Source organism: Choloepus didactylus, chromosome 14, assembly GCF_015220235.1.
Source record: "Choloepus didactylus isolate mChoDid1 chromosome 14, mChoDid1.pri, whole genome shotgun sequence".
Lineage (NCBI taxonomy): Eukaryota > Metazoa > Chordata > Mammalia > Pilosa > Megalonychidae > Choloepus > Choloepus didactylus.
Window position 1 is genome coordinate 93,709,357 of NC_051320.1, and position 20,615 is coordinate 93,729,971.

Sequence of the window (20,615 nt, forward strand, 5' to 3'; positions counted from 1 at the left end):
AGCTTCCAGAACAACGAGAGGGAGCCTGCAGCTCGGCCCAGCTCGGGACAAGTCCCGACAAAGAGCTCAGTAGAAGCCCCAGGGCCCGGAGCCTTCCCTGCCACCTGCACCATGAACTGCTACAACCTTTGAGCAAAGAATTGGGCAGTTTCTACTAACATCTCCTACAGTAAAAATGTGTGTTCCCCCATGCACAGGTATCCCAGACAGATGAGAGTTTTCCGAATCTCTCCTACTGACATAAAAGTACCAGGACTAAGGAGAGCTGGTGCACACAGCAAGTCCAGCTGCTTTTCTGGCTTCACTGATTTCAATGAAAAACAAACGAATTAGAAACAACCTTCAGCGTTGTAAATAAAGGAAAGGCCACATAAGTTATGGTGCATCCACATCAAGAAATAATATGCATTTACTATAAGAATGGACTGGATATGTTGCACGATATGGAAAGAGGTCCCTGATTTCTTGTTAAATGGACAAGACAAACGGCACAGTGTGGTGTGATCCCGTGTTGGTAAGAAAGTGAGGAAAGCCATGTATGTGTGAGTCTGCATACACAAGCGTGCATAGGTTTTGCTAGAAGGTCACTAGAGAACCATCTGAGTATCTCCCCTACACCTAAAGCCAATGGATTTTGCATCCCCTGGGACCACCACAAGAATACGGCACAACAGACACTTACCCGCATGCCCACCTCGCCCGGTAGCCCTGGCTCTCCCGGCTCGCCCGGCTCCCCCTGCACACACAGAACAGGACCCGGTCACACGCCTGTGGACACAGACCCTGGCACACCAGGATAGCCCAAAGCCTCAGGGCCACCCCTCCTGTCACAGAAACACTGTGACGACCGGCAGTCAAGGCCCAGACCCCCTGCGAATGCTTTTCCTGCAAGCCGAGCAGCCTGTCCTCACAGCATGGGGCATTATCCCAGCTCCCTCTTGCTCCTGCCACTGGACACCAGGACAAAGTTAAATCTGGCCAGAACTGAGGATGGAGCTTCGCAACTGCAGCCACAGATGGCAGGCTTGACGGCCAGCAATCTGTCCACCTCAGGGGGAGAGGGCTGGGAGCCCAGCGATCCATGGGACTCCAGCTCCTCTCCTGGCCTGGTCCCTGGACTTCCTCTCCTGGAGGCCCACCAGGGCTGGAGCGGTGGGGTCTCCCCTCACTGATCTCACCCTGGGGCTACAGTTGAAAATGACAAAGGGGGCAGAGAGGTAGAGACCAGAGGATTTTTCATTAGGGCTTTTGGTGGAAAAGAATATCTCTTTTTCCACAGAGCAGACTGATGCCCCCTCCTGCCCAGTCTCTGGAGCACGCTCCAGCTGGGAGCAGGAGGAGGAAGGGGCTGAGTCTGGGGTATCAGCAAGAGGGGGGCTGGCTGTGCTGGGGTGAGGTGCTGACTCCCAACCAGCCACCAACAGGGGACTTGGGCAAATCGCTCACTTTGCTGAGCTTGGTTCAGAGTCTACGCAATGGGGCCAAAATACCGCCTGTGCAGGGCTGCCCGCCAACTAAGGGACACGGTTGTTGCCAGAGATGACACCCACTGCTGCTGGTGCCACCACAGCTACAGCTTTCAGGCTGATCCCCAAGGGCCTCGAAGTCCCCAGTACCAATGAGCCCAGCTCAGCACGGCCCGTGGGGCAGGGAGACCCAGAGCCACGAGCTCTGGGCCTGGCCCTGCCAATGGCCACCCCACTCATGGACTGGGGCGCCGGCCAGAAGGCCCCCGGCCTGGGCTCCCTCATGGGCAAGGGCAGGAGAAAGAACTTACTCTCACGCCTTTGCTGCCGTCTCGCCCGGGGGGACCGGGCAGGCCCAGGGAACCCTGGAAGGAGAGAAGGAAAATGGTGGTCAGCGCACACCAAGGACAACGCTGCGGACAGAAGCTCCTGGAGGGCATAAGACTTTGCCCTCTTGGGGCAGTCCAGAGACCCGTGGTCTAGCAGCAGGAATGCAGATTCTCAGGCCTCGCTCCAGCCCGACTGCGGCTGGGTCTGCATTTTAGCAAGGTGGTCCCCAGGCACACGACAGGGTGAGAAGCTCCAGAGCAAGACGTGCCCCAACTCACAGGCTGATCCTCCCTCACTCTGGGCTGTTTCCTCCGTGTAGAGAGGAGGGACTGGCTGGGCCAGGGCTTCTCATCCTCAGCCCCGTCAGCAAATGAGGGGGTAATTCTTCTCGTGGGGCTGCGCTGTGCGTCGGAGAATGTTTAGCAGCATCCCTGACCTTCACCCAGAAGACACCAGTAGCAGCCCACCCCATAGCGGTGATAACAAAACACGTATGCAGATATTGCCAAACGTTCCCAAGGAGGCAGAATCACGCTCGATTGAGAACTAGGGTTCTGGAATGTTTTAGCTGAGAAAAACATTGTCTTAATAGAGCAGACGTAGAAGCAGGCAGCAAATATGAAGATGGAGCAGCTATGGGGGGGCAGGGAGGGAGCCCGGAGCAGACTCATCATCCCATTTCTGCCCCCCACTCCTTCCCCGGGGACCCCAGTGTCTCTCTGCTCCCAGCGGCTCTCCACAAGGTGGGCTCAACTCAAAGGCACCTGCAGGAACTGTCCACCCAGCACCCGCCCTCCCCATCGGGGCCCTGCTGACCCCCTAAAATGCAGGCAGTATTGGATAGGAAACGAACAGATGAATTAATAGATGTGTGACGTTTAGAAAACACTGTGCTAGACCCTTAGTGTGTGTTCTACACATACAGTCTCATATAGTCCCCCTACAAACCTGTGGGGTAGTGATTTTTTCTTTTTCCCAAAGGCCCCTCTGATATTATCTACTTCTAGCTTTTATCCCTAAACTAAGAGATATGTATGTAAGTACGTGTGAACACACCTATATGCTTTAAATATTTCTATGAAGTGTCTTCTGTGGCTTCAACCTTATGTGGTATTGAAGAGAAAGATAGACAGGCTGACAGACATGTGTCCAGCATCTGGAGTCAGACAGGCGTGTGTTTGTCCCTCTGCACCTTCGGCTGGGTGGCTTCCCGGGCACCCAGGAAAGCCTCGGCATCTCAGGTTTTCGTGTCTAAAGCAGCAGGATCCTCAGGCCGGGGGAGGGCTCTGGAAATCAAAGCACTCGCCCCACAAGGGGGACACCCCGGAGCCAGCGTCTCCTCCCAGCACTGTCCTCACAGCCGCCCTGCCCGACGATGACAGGGTGGGTGAGCAGAATTACAGCCCGGCAGGCACACCCGTCGCCAAAGTAATGTGGTCTTTCCCCGGCCGCCATGTGCGTAACGAGCTTCCTGGGAGGGCCTGATGGGGAGCTCTGCAGTGCTGCTCTCACCCAACAATTTAACGGCAGAGACAAGGGCCCTTGAGCTCAAGCAAAATACTGATTTCCCGGCAAGAGGTATTTGGTTCGCAGGCTTGGGAGCAGGTGGGGCTGGTCCTGGAGACTGAGGACAAACTACAGGGGCCGGTGCCTCCCAGTGCCACATCTCCCAGCCAGACGGCCTACAAGGGGAGGGCAGGGACTGGCCGTTGGCCCCAGCTCTAGCACAGCTCCTCGGGGCAGGGGAGCAGGTAACGCTGGGCAAATGGCTCACTCGCGCTGAGTCTCAGTTTCCTTTTCTGTGAGATGTACACAATCGCAGCTACTGTGAAAAGCTTCAGAGAGCATTGGATGTCTCTACCGGGCTTCCTTTAGCCTTTCCAGGGTGTGATCTGGGTGATGCTACTTTGATTTGTAGTTAGGATGCGCTATGCAATGGGACAAGGTTGAGGGTTCTTTGGTTTAATTAGTCTGTGAAATGCATAAACAAGTCAAGCAAGTTTCTTCCACAGGTTTCCTTGAAGCCTTAAATGTGCTCTTGTAGACAGTGATTCCCAGAGTGTCCTTGCTGGTGCAGCAGGTGGTGGACACAGTCGTTGGGAGCCTGCGGGTGGCCCCTGCTTGCTTGCTGACCCCTGGGACTATTCCCTCAGCTCACAGAGGCCCCGGGGCAGCCTGGGAAGAGGCACTCGTGATGTCCTAATAGGAGCGTCTCCAATTCACACATGACCTTGTCACTTCTTTGATTAAAATGTCTCAAGAATTCCCCAATTCCAGTAAGCAGCATCTTGGAAGGATAGGGAAGAGGAAAGACAAAAATTGAGCAACTCACTGCTGGAAGGGATGTCAGAGGATGTCCATCCCACTCCATCATGCAGATGATGATGTTTCAGACAGAAGAGGGGACCTAGCCAAGATCACACACACAGAGCAGATCAGCGGCAGCTGAAGCATGCACTTGGCGCTCAACCTGGCTCCATTTCCTGCCTCCTGCCAGGCCATCAGCCTCCCAAGGCCAGGGTAGACACTGTTTGCAGAAGATGCTCCAGGGCAAGTCAAATCATCTGTGCACACAGTAGGCACTCTGCAGGAGCATCCGAGGTAAGTCAAGTCATTCATGCACACAGTGGGCACTCTGTAGGAGCATCTGAGGCAAGCCAAGTCATCCCTGCACACAGTAGGCACTCTGCAGGAGCATCCGAGGTAAGTCAAGTCATTCATGCACACAGTGGGCACTCTGTAGGAGCATCTGAGGCAAGCCAAGTCATCCGTGCACACTCTGCAGGATTGGACAAGGCTCCTCTGGTCCCTCTGGGCTCCAGGCATCTCCTAGGGCCTCCTTCTCCTCCTTCTCCCTGAAACAGGAGCCTCAGCCTTTAGCTGGGGGAAAGTTCAGCCTTCACAAGTGCCCGTGGGCCCAGGAGTCCTCTGCAGAAGGCCACAGGGCCCAGGTCCCCTAGGCTGCATCTGAGACCACAGCACGGTGCTCAGGAGAGCAAGACCCCTGACTCCATCAGCACAAGGAGCAGCAGGAAGGGTGCAGAGGGAGAGGAGTCCGAAGCTCAAGTTCTGCTGAAATACGACTGTTCAGCCCTGGCTGGGGGTCCCTGCCTCCTGGGGCTTCTTCAAGGGCAAAACGGTGCCCAAGAGGAAATGAACAAAGGTTGTTTATTCACAAACTTGCAGCAAGGGGACCAGGCAGCTACCACTACCATTTCAGCAGGGGGTTAAAGGTGTTAGAAAGAAGAGTGCGCTTTATAGAGTAAAACAAGGACACACCACGGCAGTTTTGGTCAGGCAGGCAATCCATTCGGGTGGGATTTTCTTAAGGGGGTTACTTTCCAACTAGTCTTGGGGTCCATCTGGCAGTCCGTGTTTAGCTGCAAGGGGACAAGTGAGCAGTTTGGGGACATTTCAGAAGAAAGATTGTCCAATGTTAGGGGCAGAGGGTTTGCTGCAGCAGCTGTTTTCTGGAATAAGTGGGGTCACTCTCCGGTGTTTTGGAGGCTCAAAGTATTGTCATCCTTACTGGAAACAAGTGGGCTGCTGCAGTAGCAGGTAGCTTCTCAGCCTCCATTTAACATAAGCAAAAAGGAGGGGATCCTCTGCTCCACCTCCCCATTTGGCGTTTAGCAACTTATCCTCCAGAGATTTTTGGAAGTGATTTCTGAAGTATCAAGCTCTAAGTAAACACAAATAAGCACTGCAATCATTTGTGCTGATAATGGCAGAATAAATAGTAATATTAAAGAAGCTTCTGCTGATAATTAACATTTACTGCATATTTACAATGTGCCAGGCACTGAGTACCTTATATCCAACATTGCATTTAACCCATCCCCACAATAATTCTAGAAAGTAGATGCGATTCTCATCTCCATCTTGTAGCTATTGATACTGAACAAAGAGATTAAATAATCTGCCCAAAATCATCATGTTTGTAAGTAGAACAGTGAGACTTCAGGCCTCTTCACAACACTCACCAGCATTTCTATACACTTGAAAATTCTTCCATGTATTTTTTCCCCTCACTTTCCATGCATGCCCACTGGGGCACAGAGAGAGCACGTGGCTTTCTTGTGGCCGCCCAGCAGTGGACGAAGCCGAGAGAACAGTTTGGGGAAGTTCCAGCCCAAGCACCCAGCCCAAGGCTTCCTCTCCAGGGCTCATTCTCCCTCCCCAGCCTCAGCCAGGTCCATGTCCCAGGGAGATTCTGACTTTCTGGGGTAAAATTGAAGTTCCTTTAACTCCCCCACAGAACACGGAAACTGCATCAGGCAGGACACTGGAGGTCAAGAATGGAGTGGGCCTCAGCTCCCCAGAGGCCCTGGCTGTCTCCAAGCCCCCGCCTGCACCCTCCCCTCCACCAGGCAGTGACCCAAGCAAAGGGTGGGTGCACCACTAACGCCAGGCCCCAGCCCCGTCAGCACTGGTTATTTTACGAAAGGGGGAGCACCAGCAAAGGATAAGACTTCACGGGAGGAAGTGCCCTAGATGGTGTTTCCCTCGGGAATTGGCTGATTGGGACAACTTGGAGCTGGCCCAAAGTGTTGGCTACCCACTTGAGACGGCATGCCCTGGAGAGACCCGTCTGTCCTCTGGCTCCTGCAGCTGACGGCAGGAGAAGGGACGTCTCGATGGGCTCCTACCTCAGGTGTGCAGGGGGTAGGGGGCACAGGACATTGGAAAACCTGGACCATCGAATAAAGGGAGCCAGGGATGAGAACAGAGACAATGGCAGACAGAACTCTGGAAAGTTCTAGAACCTTTGCCTTTTTTCACAGTTATCACTTTTCTTGCCTTGTTGGTTCTTTCCAAATAGAGGAACAAACCTCTATCTGTGAGAATCACTCTCATCCACAAGACCGGAGCTCTGGGAGCTGGAGAAGCAAGACTTCGCCACCCCAGATCTTCAGTGCATGTCTGAGCAAGGTATCCTGCAACTGCTCAGAGCACTTCAATGAGTTCTCAAGCCCTGTGGGCTTATGGAGGGGCAATTAGTCTTGAGGATGGGAAGCCCCCAAGAAATAAAGTGAACGCCACAGTGTCATGGAAAGGTAATGGCCTCCAGAGCCAACCAGACATGCCTCCACTGCCTCCCCCATCACCTAGCACTGGTGTCCTGGGCCAGGTTGGTGAAATGCTCCGAGTCTGAGTCCTCACCTGTAAATGGGGCAGGGAAGCCAAGCTTCAGGACTTGTGCTTCCCAAGGGAACAGACAATGGGCCAAACTGGTTTCAGACAACTGTGAAATAGAATCAGCCTCTTCTGCTTTGTTTTGGGGGTTGGGCTATGCTATACAGTCTAAGGAACTGAGGGGAAGCAGCTTCTTTAGGGTTGACTATTTTCTGAGCCAAAGGAGGTAACAACTCCCAAGGCCATCTCTTTTTGCATCTTATTTTACATGGTTAGGATAACTAGCCAAGACTGTACAGAGACCCATTCTGAGAAATTTCCATTCTCAAGTCAGCATGAGATCCAGGAATTTTATTAGATGGGTTGCTGCCCTCGTTAAAATTGTGTCCTCAGAAAAGTAAACCTGACCTAGATATTTTGTGCTTAAGTGTCACCCAATCTTAATATTCCTCTAGAGAATACCCGGAGCCGCTGGAAACTCCCCTCACTGACCACCTGGACTCACCATCAGCCACCTTCAGCGGCTCTGAAGAGAGAAAGTTAGAGCCCAAGGCTGCTCACTCCTACCTCCCTGGGAAAGTCACTTGACCTCTCTGAGACTCAGTTTCATTATCTGTAAAATATAGTTGACACTGCTGCCAGATGAGAGATGAATGTGGACATAATCTGTAGACTATAAACTATTACTAAAATGCTAGTGGTTTGTATTATATGGAGAATTAAAACACCCCTCCCAGAACCCACAGGGTGAGTCCACAAAAGGAGGCGGGAGGAGACCGGAGGGCACCCGGAATTGGTGAGGCGAGGCAGAGAAACACATTCCAAGGGAATGTGCAGCTATAGATCCCAAATAGGGTGTGTATATATAAGAGAAGAAGAAAGAACAGAAAAAATGGATGGGAGGACAGGAGGAAGAATGAACAAAAGAAAGAGGAAGAAAGAGAGGGAGGGGAGGGAGGAAGGAAAGGGAAGGACAGAGGGAGGAAGGAAAGAAGGGCTCCAGAATGGACGGAGAAGGTCCAGATTCCCAGGAAGCCCCCGTCATGCCTTAACTGAGCTGAGCAAGTTAACTCCCTCTGGGGCTCAGCTCCATCCCCTGTAAAATGGGTGCTGCAAAGAGCAAAAATAACCTCCATCTGAATGCCTTGAGACAACGCTTGGGGAAATGTTTCATATATGGGAAATCTGAACAAAATCAGGGACTGTCATTTGGGATAGACCATCCAAACTTCCTGTTGAAAGGAAATTATCTGTGGGGGCATCAAAAGGATGAAAAAAGCAATGCATTTGAAACACCTTTCAGAAAGTAACACTCAAAGAAGTCCAAGCCTAGTTCACACTGCAGCTGTCACTCACAATCAGCCCCTGCCCCCACCCCACATGCACACACAGCCTCCATGATCCCATTTGGAGTCCCCCGGGAGGGTTCACATCTGGAGGAAATTACCCACCCACCCACACCCACTTAGCACCTAGAGGCCCAGAGATTGTACCATTAATTCATCAAACAAGAAACAAGGAAAAGAAGACAACTGGTATGTCCTCTGCTCTTTTGGTTAATTAACATCTGGGCTCATTTTTCATTGATCACAAAGAGATTGTTCTATTGCCAGAGGATCTACCTTAGTATCCAAAGTATTCTTCGCCCATTGGGTAGATGTGTAGGTGAGTGTGGTTTAAATGTCCTCCAGGTTATTGTGATGCACCCTAAGGTTTGAGACCAACTGCTTGGTGCTGATAAATGCATGTTGCAGAGTCAGAAACACCAAGTTCAAGTCCTGACTCTGCCACTTAGAGAGTGAATGTCACTTGTACCTAGACACACTGTTACTAAGCCTGTAAAACAAGGCACAACAAAATCTTCCTCAAAGCTTGAACTCAAACAGCATGTGTATAATTCTTGGCAAGCAGTAAGTGTTGTGAACACCAGGTACTATCATTGTTCTTAGATGTTCAGTGAATTATTTTAGATAATTTGAAGAAAGGAAAGGATGTCCCCTACCCCTATGTCAGCTCACCTGGAACAGGTTTTCTAATAACATGTTCCAGGCTTCCTGAAGATCAGGGAGTTACAGAAGTCCTCCTGAGTGGGAGGTGGGAGAGCTCTGACATTTTGCAGCTGTCATCTGCCTCTGGGGATAAGAGCTCATTGAAGCTGAGGACGCAGAGACGTCATCTGGTGTATAAAAACCGGAACACGATGCTGGTGTAATGGTAATTACAGCTCACACTTATAAGTACTTTTCCTAAATATCAGTCATTTATTTCCATTAGCTCGTTTAATCTTTGCAGCAGCCTTCTGAGGCAAGTACTATTATAAACACCAATTTGTGGATTAGGAAAGCAAAGGTCACAGGGGCTAAGAAACTGACCCAGCGTCACATGGCTACTGAGTGGCCAGGCTGAGAGCTGGTCTCTAGAGTTCGTGCCCCTAAGCTCCCCCATTCCACAGGCCAGCAGTCCAGCAATCATCCTTCCCACACATGCTCTCTCCCCTCCCTTATGAAGCCCTTGGTCCTGTGACTGCTCCATTGGACTTGGCAAGCGTCTGAGTGTGAGACGGAGCTGGGAGGAAAAGTGAACACAAAACTTCTCCTGCACATCCTTCAGCACCAGGGACAGGGCCGGCAGCACCTTTGTTCTCTCAGCTCTTTACCCCCATCTGACAAGGCTATTTGAGGGCACCAAAGCAGCTAAACTTGCTTTCCCCTAAACCCTTTAATTATTGTAAAAATAGAAGGCATTCAACCACAGCTATCCAACTTGATAACCATGAATAATGCACATTAATGCACAGGCTAAGAATAGAAGATGGGGGAGCTGATTAAACCAGCCATGGCACAGAGAAAGGGACACAGGGCTAGAGGTAAACAGCATAAATAGATCTTAGAGGTTCACACATACAAGTACACACATATGATTTATATCTTCTGTCTCAGAGGCTCTACAGTCATTACATAAAGGAGAAGTTGATCGCCATATTTTGAGAGTCAAGAATTCCCTAATGTGCATATTGCTTTCAGGCGAAGGACAGGGAACCCACAATGGCCAGTGCAGTGGCTGGGAGTGGGGTATCTGAGGTGAGAGATCCCAGCTCAGCCCCACCTACTCACCAGCTGTGTGACCTGGGCATGCTCCAGCTTCCTCAAATGGACTGTAGGAGGCAGATGCTCATAAACTGAGAGCCTGGTACATATTAAGATCTCTGTAAAAGGCTGACGCCATGATTCTTTCCATTGCATGGCAACTTCTCTTGAGACCAAGTCACTATGCCATTCCAGATGAAACCACCAAGGGCTAGCCAATGAATTCTGCATGATCATCTATTGCTAATGCCACCATCCAATGCTTTTGGAAAGTCAGTGAAATAAACATGGGTCTGTCATCTGTAACTATGCCATGCATTTCCCCTCTACCAGAAACCCTCATGTGTACAAGCACTTTGTGGTTTCTGGAGACCTTTTCTGGCCCCAGCTCTGGAAGAGATCACTAAGAGGGAAATCCGTATGTAGCAGAGTCCCCTCTTCATTCTCCACTGCAGTCCATTTCTACCTCCAAGAAATCTTCTTGTCACACAATTCAAATAGAGCCTGCCTTGAAGAGACACCAAAGAACCTAGCTTAGGAGGGAAGTACTCATTCTTTCACAGTGTGGATGGCCCAAGCTACATCTGTCATGTTGGGGTCAGAGAGGCATCATGGCGAGACCAGATCTGGGAGGCATCTGGGATGAGGAGCTGGTCCCAAGCGCCCACTGGAGCAGGGACATCACTTCTAGCCACCAACCCTGCCCTAGGAGCCACAGAGGTCAGAATGACTTTTCCAAAGCACAGTCCTGCTGGAACACTTGGATGACTTCCCATAGTCTGCAGGATCAAGTCTAGGTTCTCAGATTTACCTGTGCACAACTTTATCCCTTCTCCTCTTTAAACCTCACATTAAGTTAATCATACTCTGAAGTTCAGGTTTCTCATTTCACTCCCTCCCCAGTCCCCTATCACAGCACCTGCCCCAAACAGGTGATTGTTATGATTTTGCTCAATTGCTCAAAAAGCCAGTGCTTATTATGAACTATTTTGTCCTTCTCCTACAGCCTCTTGGAATGAAAACATGACGTGTTGAGTTTTTCTCTATGTCTGGGTGGGCTTTTCCAAGAAATGGGGATGAGAATGCCTCATCTTCCACCTGTAATTGTTGAGAAGTAAAGGGGACAATGCGAGTGGAATGGTCTGACTCTCAGCTGGGCACACCAAAGACCACTGGATGGATGGAAGCACCTCCAGGACTTGAAAAGGTAGAGGGGAATGAAGGACCTGATAAGGGGAGGAGTGGGAAAGATGAACCCAGAAAGAGCAGGAGACACATACTGGGAAAGGAGTCCTGGGGGCCACATCACAGCCGGTGGGAAACATCCCAACACACTGGACTCTATCCCCCAAGCAACATGGAGTGAGCTGCCTGAGATGACTCCAGGGGGAAATGGCACGGCAACGGGGGATTTTAATACCAAAAGCGCCCTCACGTGCACTCTCATGTTACAAGCAGGTCCGTGTATTTAAGCAGAAGGAAGATTCAGAGCTGAGGAATTCCAGCCTCCCTGACTCATCCCAGGAGGTTCTCTTTGGTGCAGGTGGGTCCCCAACACCCCTGAAGCCGGCTAGCCTTCCTGAAGGGCTGACTGCTTCTTGGAGCACACCACGGTGGAAAGAGCCTACTCTGTTCAATGTCAAAGAGGCATTTTGATGCCCAAATCAAAGGACAAGCAAGCAGCAGCCTCCGTGCGGACCAGCTTTGGAATAAATGGGTGCCAACCCTAACTTTTCTCAGGCCTGGAAACCAAGTTGCCTCAGCTGCCTGCTATGAACCTGGATTTCCAACAATCCCATTCACTTCATCCTGACAGTACTGGGTTTTCTTTCTTTGGTTGTTAAATTAGTTCCACATTCACATAACTTCATGATGGAGAACCACGCGAAGATTCTGCTAAGTGATTTCAGAACATGTGGCCTCATGTTACACGTCTCTGGCCTCCTATTCGGAACACTCAGTCAAAGCCGGCAGAAGGTGGCATCCCGGGGAGGTGATGGAACAACTTCGGCTATTTGTCTGGCTCAGCTGCCTCTCTCCCCAGGCTCACTACTGCCAGTTTCATGGTCCCAGTATAAATGGAAGAAAACATAAAGACAATGAACTGATGCTTGTGTGACCCAAAATTCTATCTGCCGCTGAGTCAACGAGCCCAATAAAATTCAGCTGAGTTTCTTTTATTTGCTTCCTGATTTATTTTTATTTTTATTTGCACACCACACTGTGAAAACTGAGCACAAAATCCATATGAAGTTTTATTTATTGCCATATGGATTTCTGTGAAAATGCTTAAGGAAGGACTTTTCTGTTGTTGCTGTGTTTTTTTTCCCTCTACCAAATGCTGAGTACTTTGTTGACCCAATGTGACTTAATGGATCACTTTGCCCCAATTTAACTCCGTCTGGGTCTCCAGGGCTTCCCACCCTCCATAAGGTATAACCCAGACTTGTTCAGAGCCCATAAAGCCTTCTGCCTGCCATGTCCTCATCACTTTCCACTCCAGGGAAACTGGGTCTCTTCAGGACTTAGCAGGGTCCTACTTTCATGACTTGTTAAGGCCAGTCCCTGCCTGAAAGTCCTCCTTCTACCCCAACCCAACCTTAATTTGCAATAACGGCAGCTGCCACTCAAAAAGGAAACAAACCCAGCCAGGAAAAGTATCTGGACTGACTGGTGACTCCACTCAGCCACGTCACTTACAAGGCCAGGCCCCTTCCGAGAGTCATTTTGATGCTACTCAAACAGGCTCATTTCATGGTAGTAAAATGGTTGCAGGAATCTCCAAAGTCTCGTCACTACAGCCACAGACCCAGGGGGAGAAAGAGAGCATCTGTCCCCCCCCATCTCCAAACAAAAGCACTGAGCCTATTCTGTCTGGAACAGCTTAGCTAACTGGCCTACATTGACCAGTCACCCCCAGGGACTCCTAAATCCAGAAGGACATGGGCTTGGTCCTCAGTAGCACTTTCTGAAGTCCTAGTATTTACCAGGTGCCACACTAAGCTCTTTGCATGGATAAACTCACCTCTCTTTCATGTCAGCCTTATGAGAGCATAGTGTTGTTGTTATACTCGCTGTACAGAGGGGGAAACTGGGACAGAGAAGTGTACTAACTTCTCCAAGGCTACACAGCTCCACAGAGGCAGTATCAGGTTCCAAAGCCTGGCTCTCAGCCACGGAAGGATTCAGAAAGCATGACTTCGGCCAGTCAGCTCTCTTCCTTCCAAAATCCTATCACTTTCCTTATTTCATTCATAAGCAATTCAGAATATACTACATATAAAAGGACTCCCTTTGTGTTAAGATTAAGAGGTTCATCTGAGCCTTAATATCTTACAGTTGTACTAATGTGATCGCACCATTCAGAGCAATTAACAAGATGTATTTTTACAACTCCCCAACCTGAATGCAATAGTTGCTTTCACTGTACACACGTCTGGACGTGTAAGTGTGTCCAGCTCCAGATTGGACTATATCATTTGCATCATGTCACATAGGTGTCTCTACGTTACAAGGCTGTCTAATTTTCATTTGTGAGCACCAGGTTGGCTGGAGAGTGCCCAGGGATCCTCACTGAGCTCACCCAGCCAGCAGACGTGCTCTGCCCAGCCCCAAACCTGGTCTTTCCATAACCTGGAGCGGACGCTCTGCTTCGGGGCACTAGAGGGCGCTGCGGGCCCAGGAAGAGGCGGCGAGGCCGCGGCTCTGCGGGGGTCCCCGGAGCAGGGGGCCCTCGGGACACCCCGAAAGGAAGCTCACCGGGCACGCGACACTTCGGCCTGGTTTCTGTGGTCTCAAAATACGTTTCTATCCCTGTGGTTAAAGGCCCAGTCGATTCTGCAGACCCCATCCCTGGAACCCCCAGACTGACTCAGCCGCCCACCGAAAGGAAACCTCAGGCGGACGTCCACACTGGGCTCGTTAACTTCCTCACGACTGAAGACGGGAGGCCAGGGCGGGGCACCTGGAGGTCAGGGCCCTCTCCCGGCCACCCGGGACCATCCCCGACCACTCCAGATCGCTCTAAACCAGACCCCAAAGGAGCTGTGTGTTGTCATCGTTGTCACCACCATAACAGCAGTGAAAGTGGTGGTGACAGAGTAACAAGGACATCCAAGTCACCAGCTGTTAAGTGCTTTCTGTGCCAAGCTCTGTGCTGAACCCATAGCGTGCGTTTTCTCCTTTACTCCTTTACTCCTCCCAGCCACCTTCCATGGTAAATGTGCTTTTGTTGCAGCCCAGCGGTTGCCTCTCCTGGGAAATAGGGTAGGTTTTGTAATAGCTGGAGTGAATGAAAATGGAATTCTTAGTGACTTTCTGTTTTTTCTTTCTCTTTACAGCCCGACACCTTGAGAGGGCCTTCCTCCTCAGAAGGAATGCCGTATTTCCCAGGATCTGTCCGTACTGAACATGCCATGATGAAGGTAAAAGAAGGGGCACCCCCGTAGTTGGGGAGCATGGTACCCGGCCTCCTCCACTCCTGTCTGGGAGGTGCCACCCCAGCTTCCACCTCATTAGCTCCCCTTCAAACTCCTGCCCGTTCCCTCAATCCCTCTAGTCTCACCCCTTTCTAACTGCACCTGCTCTTTGAACAATCTGCAGAAAGAACCTTCTCAGCACGTCTACCATGTGCTGACTGTTCAACGGCTTCTCACTCCTGTGAAACGAAGCCCAAACGTGCTCTGATATTCAATGTCCTGGCTTTTGGCCCCCGAACACCTTCCCCAGCTCCCTCTCCCCCTCCCAGTGACAGCCATCAAATACCCTCTGCTCCCAGTATGGCAGACACCCACTTTCCAAACACTCCTTCCTCTCCCCACTGCTGGGCCCACGCTCTTCGCGCTGCCAGGGAGGCTCTGTCTGAAAAGCTGCACTTCTCGGGAGTAGATCAAATGCCAACTTTTCCATCAGAATATTTCCTCCGTGCCCTAACATATGAGGGGCCCTGCTCCCCGATTCTCACGGCCACCCTTTCCCATCATTTCCTGCCGAGCTCAGGCCCCAGGAGACCCCCGTCTTGCCAGGCAGCATCTCCCTACCCAGGTCTTTCTGCCCAGCTGCCAGCCAGGTCCACAGCCTTCTGGGGACTGTGACAAAGGGGAGGGGGTGTGCTCACCTTTTCACCCTTTTCTACTTGGACGAAAGGTCCTCTGCCCTAGAAAAAAAGAAAGCAGAAAGTAAAGGCTGAAAACAGCATTTCCTTGGACAACACCAGGCATGCCAGCCAAACCCTGGATCTGAAATCACTGGACATCTCCCATCTCCTCTGCCATTTTTTATTGTGTATGGGCTGCCATGAACATAATCTCATTTGATTCTTCCCACAGCTCCATATTTCTAGGTACTCCTCTTTTTTTTCTGTAGCAGCTTTATGGACATAGAATTCACATATCATCCAATTCATCAATTAAGACTTTACAACTCAATAGGTTTTTTTTAATTATTATTCAGAGCATTGTGCAAACATCACTAGAGTCAATTTTAGAACCTTTTCAACACGCTGAGACAAACCCTGAACCCATTAGCAGTCATTTCCCATTCTTCCCATGCCCAGTCCCAGGCAGTCATCTACTTTCTATCTCTATAGATGTCCCAATTGGATATTTCACATAAATGGAATCGAAAAGTATGTGGTCCTTTGTGACCGGCTTCTTTCACTTAGTCTAATGATTTCAAGGTTCATCCATATTGTAGCATGTATCAGTATTTCATTCTTTTTCACTGCTGAATAATACTCAATTTTATGGATATAAAGTTTTATTTATCCATTCGTCAATTGATGGACATTTGGGTTGATTCCACCTTTTGGCAACTGTGAATAGTTCCATGACATTGTTCTATGAGGTTTCATGTGGACATGTGTTTTCATTTCTCTTGGGTGGAGAGAGAAGTAGAACTGCTGGATCGTATGGGAACTCTGTGCTTACTTAACCTTTCGAGGAACTGCCAGACTGTTCTCCAAAGCAGCTGTACCACTTTACAATCCCACAGACAGTTTATGTATGAGGGTTCCAGCTTCTATACTTCCCCTCCAATACTTGCTATTATCTGCCTGTTGTATTATGGTCATCCCAGCAATGTCAAGTTGTATCTCATTGTGGTTTTGATGTGCATTTCCCTAATTACTAATGATGCTGAGCATCGTTTCATGTGCCTAGCACCCATTTGTATACCTTCTTTGGACAAATGTCTATTCAGATCCTTTGCCCACTTTTAAATTGGGCTATTTTTGTTACTAAGCTTTAAGAGTTCCTTATATATTCTAGATACAAGGCCCTTAACAGATGCGTGATTTGCAAATAGTTTCTCTCCTTATGTGGATTGACATTTCACTTTCTTGATGATGTTCTTTGTGGCACCAAAGATTTCAATTTTGATGAAGTCCAATTTATCTATTTTTTGTCACTCGTGCTTCTGGTATAATATCTTAAAAAAAAAACATTTCTTAATCCAAAGTCTTAAAGACTTGCTCCTATGTCTTTTTTCTAAAGTTTTGTGACTTTAGCTCTTCCATTTAGGTCTTTGATCCATTTTGAGCTGTTTTTTTGTCAACAGTAGAAGGTAGGGGTCCAATTTTTTTCTTTTGCATGTATATATCCAGCTGGGTCTGCACCATTTGTGCTAGTAACTAGTACCGTCCTATCTAGACTACTGAACTTTGCATAAGTCTTAAAATCAGGAAGTATGAATCTTCCAAATCTTTTCTTCCTTTCATGACCTATTTTGGCTATTCTGGGTTCCTAGAATTTCAATGTGATTTTTAGGACCAGCTTGTCAGTTTCTGCAAAGAAGCCACCCGGAATTTTGACTGAGATTGCACTGAATCTGTAGATCAATTTGTTCATAATATTCTCTTACATATTTTTTTTATTCCTCTAAGTTCCATAGTAATGTTTCATTCCTGATTTTAGTAACTTGAGTCCTATTTTTTCTCTCAGTCAGTCTATATAAAGGTTTGTCAATTTTGTTGATCTTTCCAAATAACCAACTGTTTTTCCATTGATTTTTCTCTATTGTTTTCTACTCTTTCATTTATTTTCACACTAATCTCTGTGATTTCCTTTGTTCTGATTATTCTGAGATTTATGTAAGAGTTTATAGCTATGAATTTCCCTCAGAGCACTGCATTACCTGAAGCCAATGCTTTTTGGTATGTTTAGTGTCTTCTTTTTCATTCACCTCAATAAATGTCAAATTTCTCTGGTGGTTTTTTCTTTGACCCTTTGGTTATTTAAGAGTTGTTTAATTGCCACATATCTGTGAATTTTCCAAATTTCCTTTTGTTTTTGATTTCTAATTTCATTCCTTGTGGTTGGAGAAAATACTTTCTATGATTGAAACCCTTTTGAATTGACTGAGTCTTGTTTTAAGCCTAACATATGACATATAATGAAGACTGTTCCATGTGCACTTGAGAACACATATTCTGCTGTTGTTGATTGGAGTATTCTATAAAAGCGCTAGGTCTAGTTGGTTTGGGGTGTTGTTGAAGTCTTCTATTTCCCAGTTGATCTTCTGCTTAGTTTCCTAATTTTTTCTATCCATTGTCAAAACCAGGATATTGAAATCTCTAACTATCATTATTAAATCATTATATCTCCCTTAAATTCTGTCAGTTTCTGCTTCATGTCTTCTGGGGCTCTGTTGTTAGGTGAACACAAGTTTACAGTTATATCTTTCTGAATTATTGACCTTTTTATCATTGTAACATATCCCTCTGTCCCTAATAATTTTTTGAAAGTCTGTTTTGTCTAATATTAATATAGCCATGTCAATTTTCTTATGCTTGCTATTTGCATGGCATATTTTATTCCAACCTTTTACTTTCAACCCATCTGTATCTTTGAATCTAAAGTGTTTCTCTCATAACACAGCATAAAGTTGGATCTTTTTATTTTTCCAGTGTGAAAATCTCTGCCTTTTGTTTGGGTTGTTTAATCCATTCACATTTAATGTTATTATTGGTATAGTTGGGTTTTTTAAATCTGGCATTTAACTAGTTGCTTTCTATATGTCCATGACAGATGCTGCCATGTCCAGGTAGTCTCCCGTCCCTGACTCTAGCAGCCCTCACTGAGCTCCCTTCCTCTGAACTCACAGACTGTGCCTTATCCCAGATATGGAAGAAAGGAAGGAGAAGAGGTGTAGCATTTCCTACACCTACTTCATGGCACATGAGTTCCTGTAGATGAATTTCAATACCTCTCTGCACTTCAGTTTGCTCACTTGTATGCTGAGCCTGTTTCTAGGTCCCACTTCACCAACTTGATATGAGGGTTAAATGTACTTGAAATCTCTAAAGCATGACACAGGGTAGGTGCAGCTCTTCTTATTTCCATGTTACTTTGCACACAGCAGGTGCATCCCACCTATACATAGGATGTAGGTACGCACAGCAGGGATAAGAGGTATGGTACCACAAAGTGAGCACAGGACTAAGACTAAAACAGACAAAGGTTCAAATCCTGCCTCTACCACATTTAGCTTCCATGATCATAATCAATTGCATTCTGAATATTCAGTGTCATTCCCACTGGAAGTGATGAAACTATCTTAAGGGTTTTTATAAGGAGCAAATGAGAGACGCTACAGGAAGCCCCAAGCACCTGCTAAAAAGAGCAGATGGTATAGCTACAATAATGACAATGGGGTTGATAACAAAGGTGACCTATTAAGTGAATTGCATTTCCCAGGCTAATCCTTTTAGGCAAGAGGCTTTGTCTTGTCACCTGGGGTTTCCCTTTCAGCACTGAGCACCCGGAAGGCACTAATTATAATTAGAAAAAAATAGCAACTTTCACCCAGTGACCATCTACCATGGGCCAGGCATTTTATAGATGCAGTAGTTGTTGATTTCCTCATTTTGCTAATGGGGTCACTGAGGCTCTCAGAGAGGTTAAGAGACCTGCCCAAAGTTACACAGCTAATAACAGCTGCAGCCAAGGCCATTTACTGGGGCCCATCTGACACAAAACTCCTGCTATTGGTACAATATGGTGCTGTGTGGGAGCAGGGGCCTGGTGCTTCCACTGTGCCGGCAAATGACAACAGCAATAGCAGCATTCACTGTGCTCCTGGCAGGATTCTAAACCAGCTACAGGAATTAACTCACTGAATCCTCATAACCTACAGGACAGGTTCTTTCTCTCACGCCCATTGTACAGATGGGGAACTGAGGACAGAATGGTGAGGTGCCTGGTGGGGCCAGGGCTAGCACCAGCCATCTCTCCCGAGGCCCCTCTCTGAGCCTTGTTCTGCTCATCCCTATAATTCATTCTTGACCCACCATCGGTTCCATTCACTCATCAACTGAAGCACTGACGAATGCAGTTCACACCAGGCCAGGGTTCGGGGATGCCATGACAAACCACACACTAAGTCATCGGGGTCACTGTCTTGGTACAGGAAGCAGACAGGCAGACGGACAAAGCAGACGCTGGGGCTGCAGAGTCCCGGAGGACGTGGGAGCACAGAGGTGGTATCTGTCCCAGGCATGGGGATCAGAAACAGGTCTCAGAGAGTCTGATACCCGTCGAGTTTGATTGATGAGGAAACATGAGCCGTGCACAAAAGAGTGGCAAAGTGCACACAGGGGACGGGCAAAGAGAAAACTATTGCCGGCAGAGGAAAGACGTGTAGTGGCTGCGGTGAGCAGCGGCGTGACTAACTGGCCAGTCTGGGAAATCACACTGTGACCAGTTTAGGACCCTGAATTCTAGGGGGTGTGGAGTGGGATGAGGCTGGAGAGGCCGGTGGGCCACGTCCTGCAGGGTCTCATGCCCATGGGGCAGACTGGGCTTTGTTCCGAGGGTGTCCAGTGGGTGTCCAGCCCACACCGGCTGACTTCCAGGCTCCCAGGAAAGCCTTGGGTGTTTCGTGCCAGCCATGTGGCTCATCTAGGCAGGGGTTCACGCATGCGTGGCGGTGGTCACTCACCGTGTCGCCCTTCTCTCCCTTGGGTCCAGGAGCTCCCACCTGCCCGGTGGCTCCCGTGTCTCCCTAAGGGATGGAAACCAGAGACATGCATCAGGTTAGGGGCTCCCCTCTGATGGGCTCCTGCCCCCAGCCCACCTCGCCCCACTTCCCTGCAAGCAGCTGATTCAGTCCTTGTTAACCACAGCCCTTTACCCACATGATGGGGCCACGCTTCCCACCCTCAACATATCAACTGCGGAAACTGAGGACATTTTATAAAGCGAGTGAATGACGGCATCCCAAGCTTGTCCCTGGGGAGGGCCCAGCCACTGAGCCAGTGGGAGTGAGAAGCCCTGGGGTCAAACCCAGCCTCTGCCCTTGGCCAGGACTTCAGTCACCCTCTCGGGGCCTCACTCTGCAAAGGGGTTGCCCATCGTGAGCACACACAGGACAAAGGGCAGGAAGATGCTCTGAAGATTCTCAGGGAGCAGCAGGGTCTCCTGATCACGCCATTTGCATAACAAGCCCACACCCACGATCATCCGTGGAGAGGGGGAGGGCAGGCAGGGATGGGAAGGATCTGCCAAGTCCCGGCGGGGGTGGGTGGCAGCCCCCACCTAGAACCCAGGCCTCCTCCGGGAAGGTCCTGCAGCCTGTGGGCCACCCCGAGACAGGCGTGGGT

General features: G+C 49.0%; 1 protein-coding gene across 3 annotated transcripts in view; it reads right to left on the reverse strand.

The window, feature by feature from the left end:
* Positions 1-20,615, reverse strand: part of COL22A1 (collagen type XXII alpha 1 chain) — a 299,863-nt gene that overhangs the window by 177,940 nt on the left and 101,308 nt on the right. For all 3 annotated transcript variants that reach the window (XM_037803432.1, XM_037803433.1, XM_037803431.1), the window contains exons 11-14: positions 19,955-20,017; positions 15,135-15,173; positions 1,778-1,831; positions 683-736 (exon numbers count right to left, since the gene is read on the reverse strand). In XM_037803432.1, the coding sequence (XP_037659360.1) occupies positions 683-736; positions 1,778-1,831; positions 15,135-15,173; positions 19,955-20,017 (210 nt within the window). The remainder of the gene's footprint in view (positions 1-682; positions 737-1,777; positions 1,832-15,134; positions 15,174-19,954; positions 20,018-20,615) is intronic.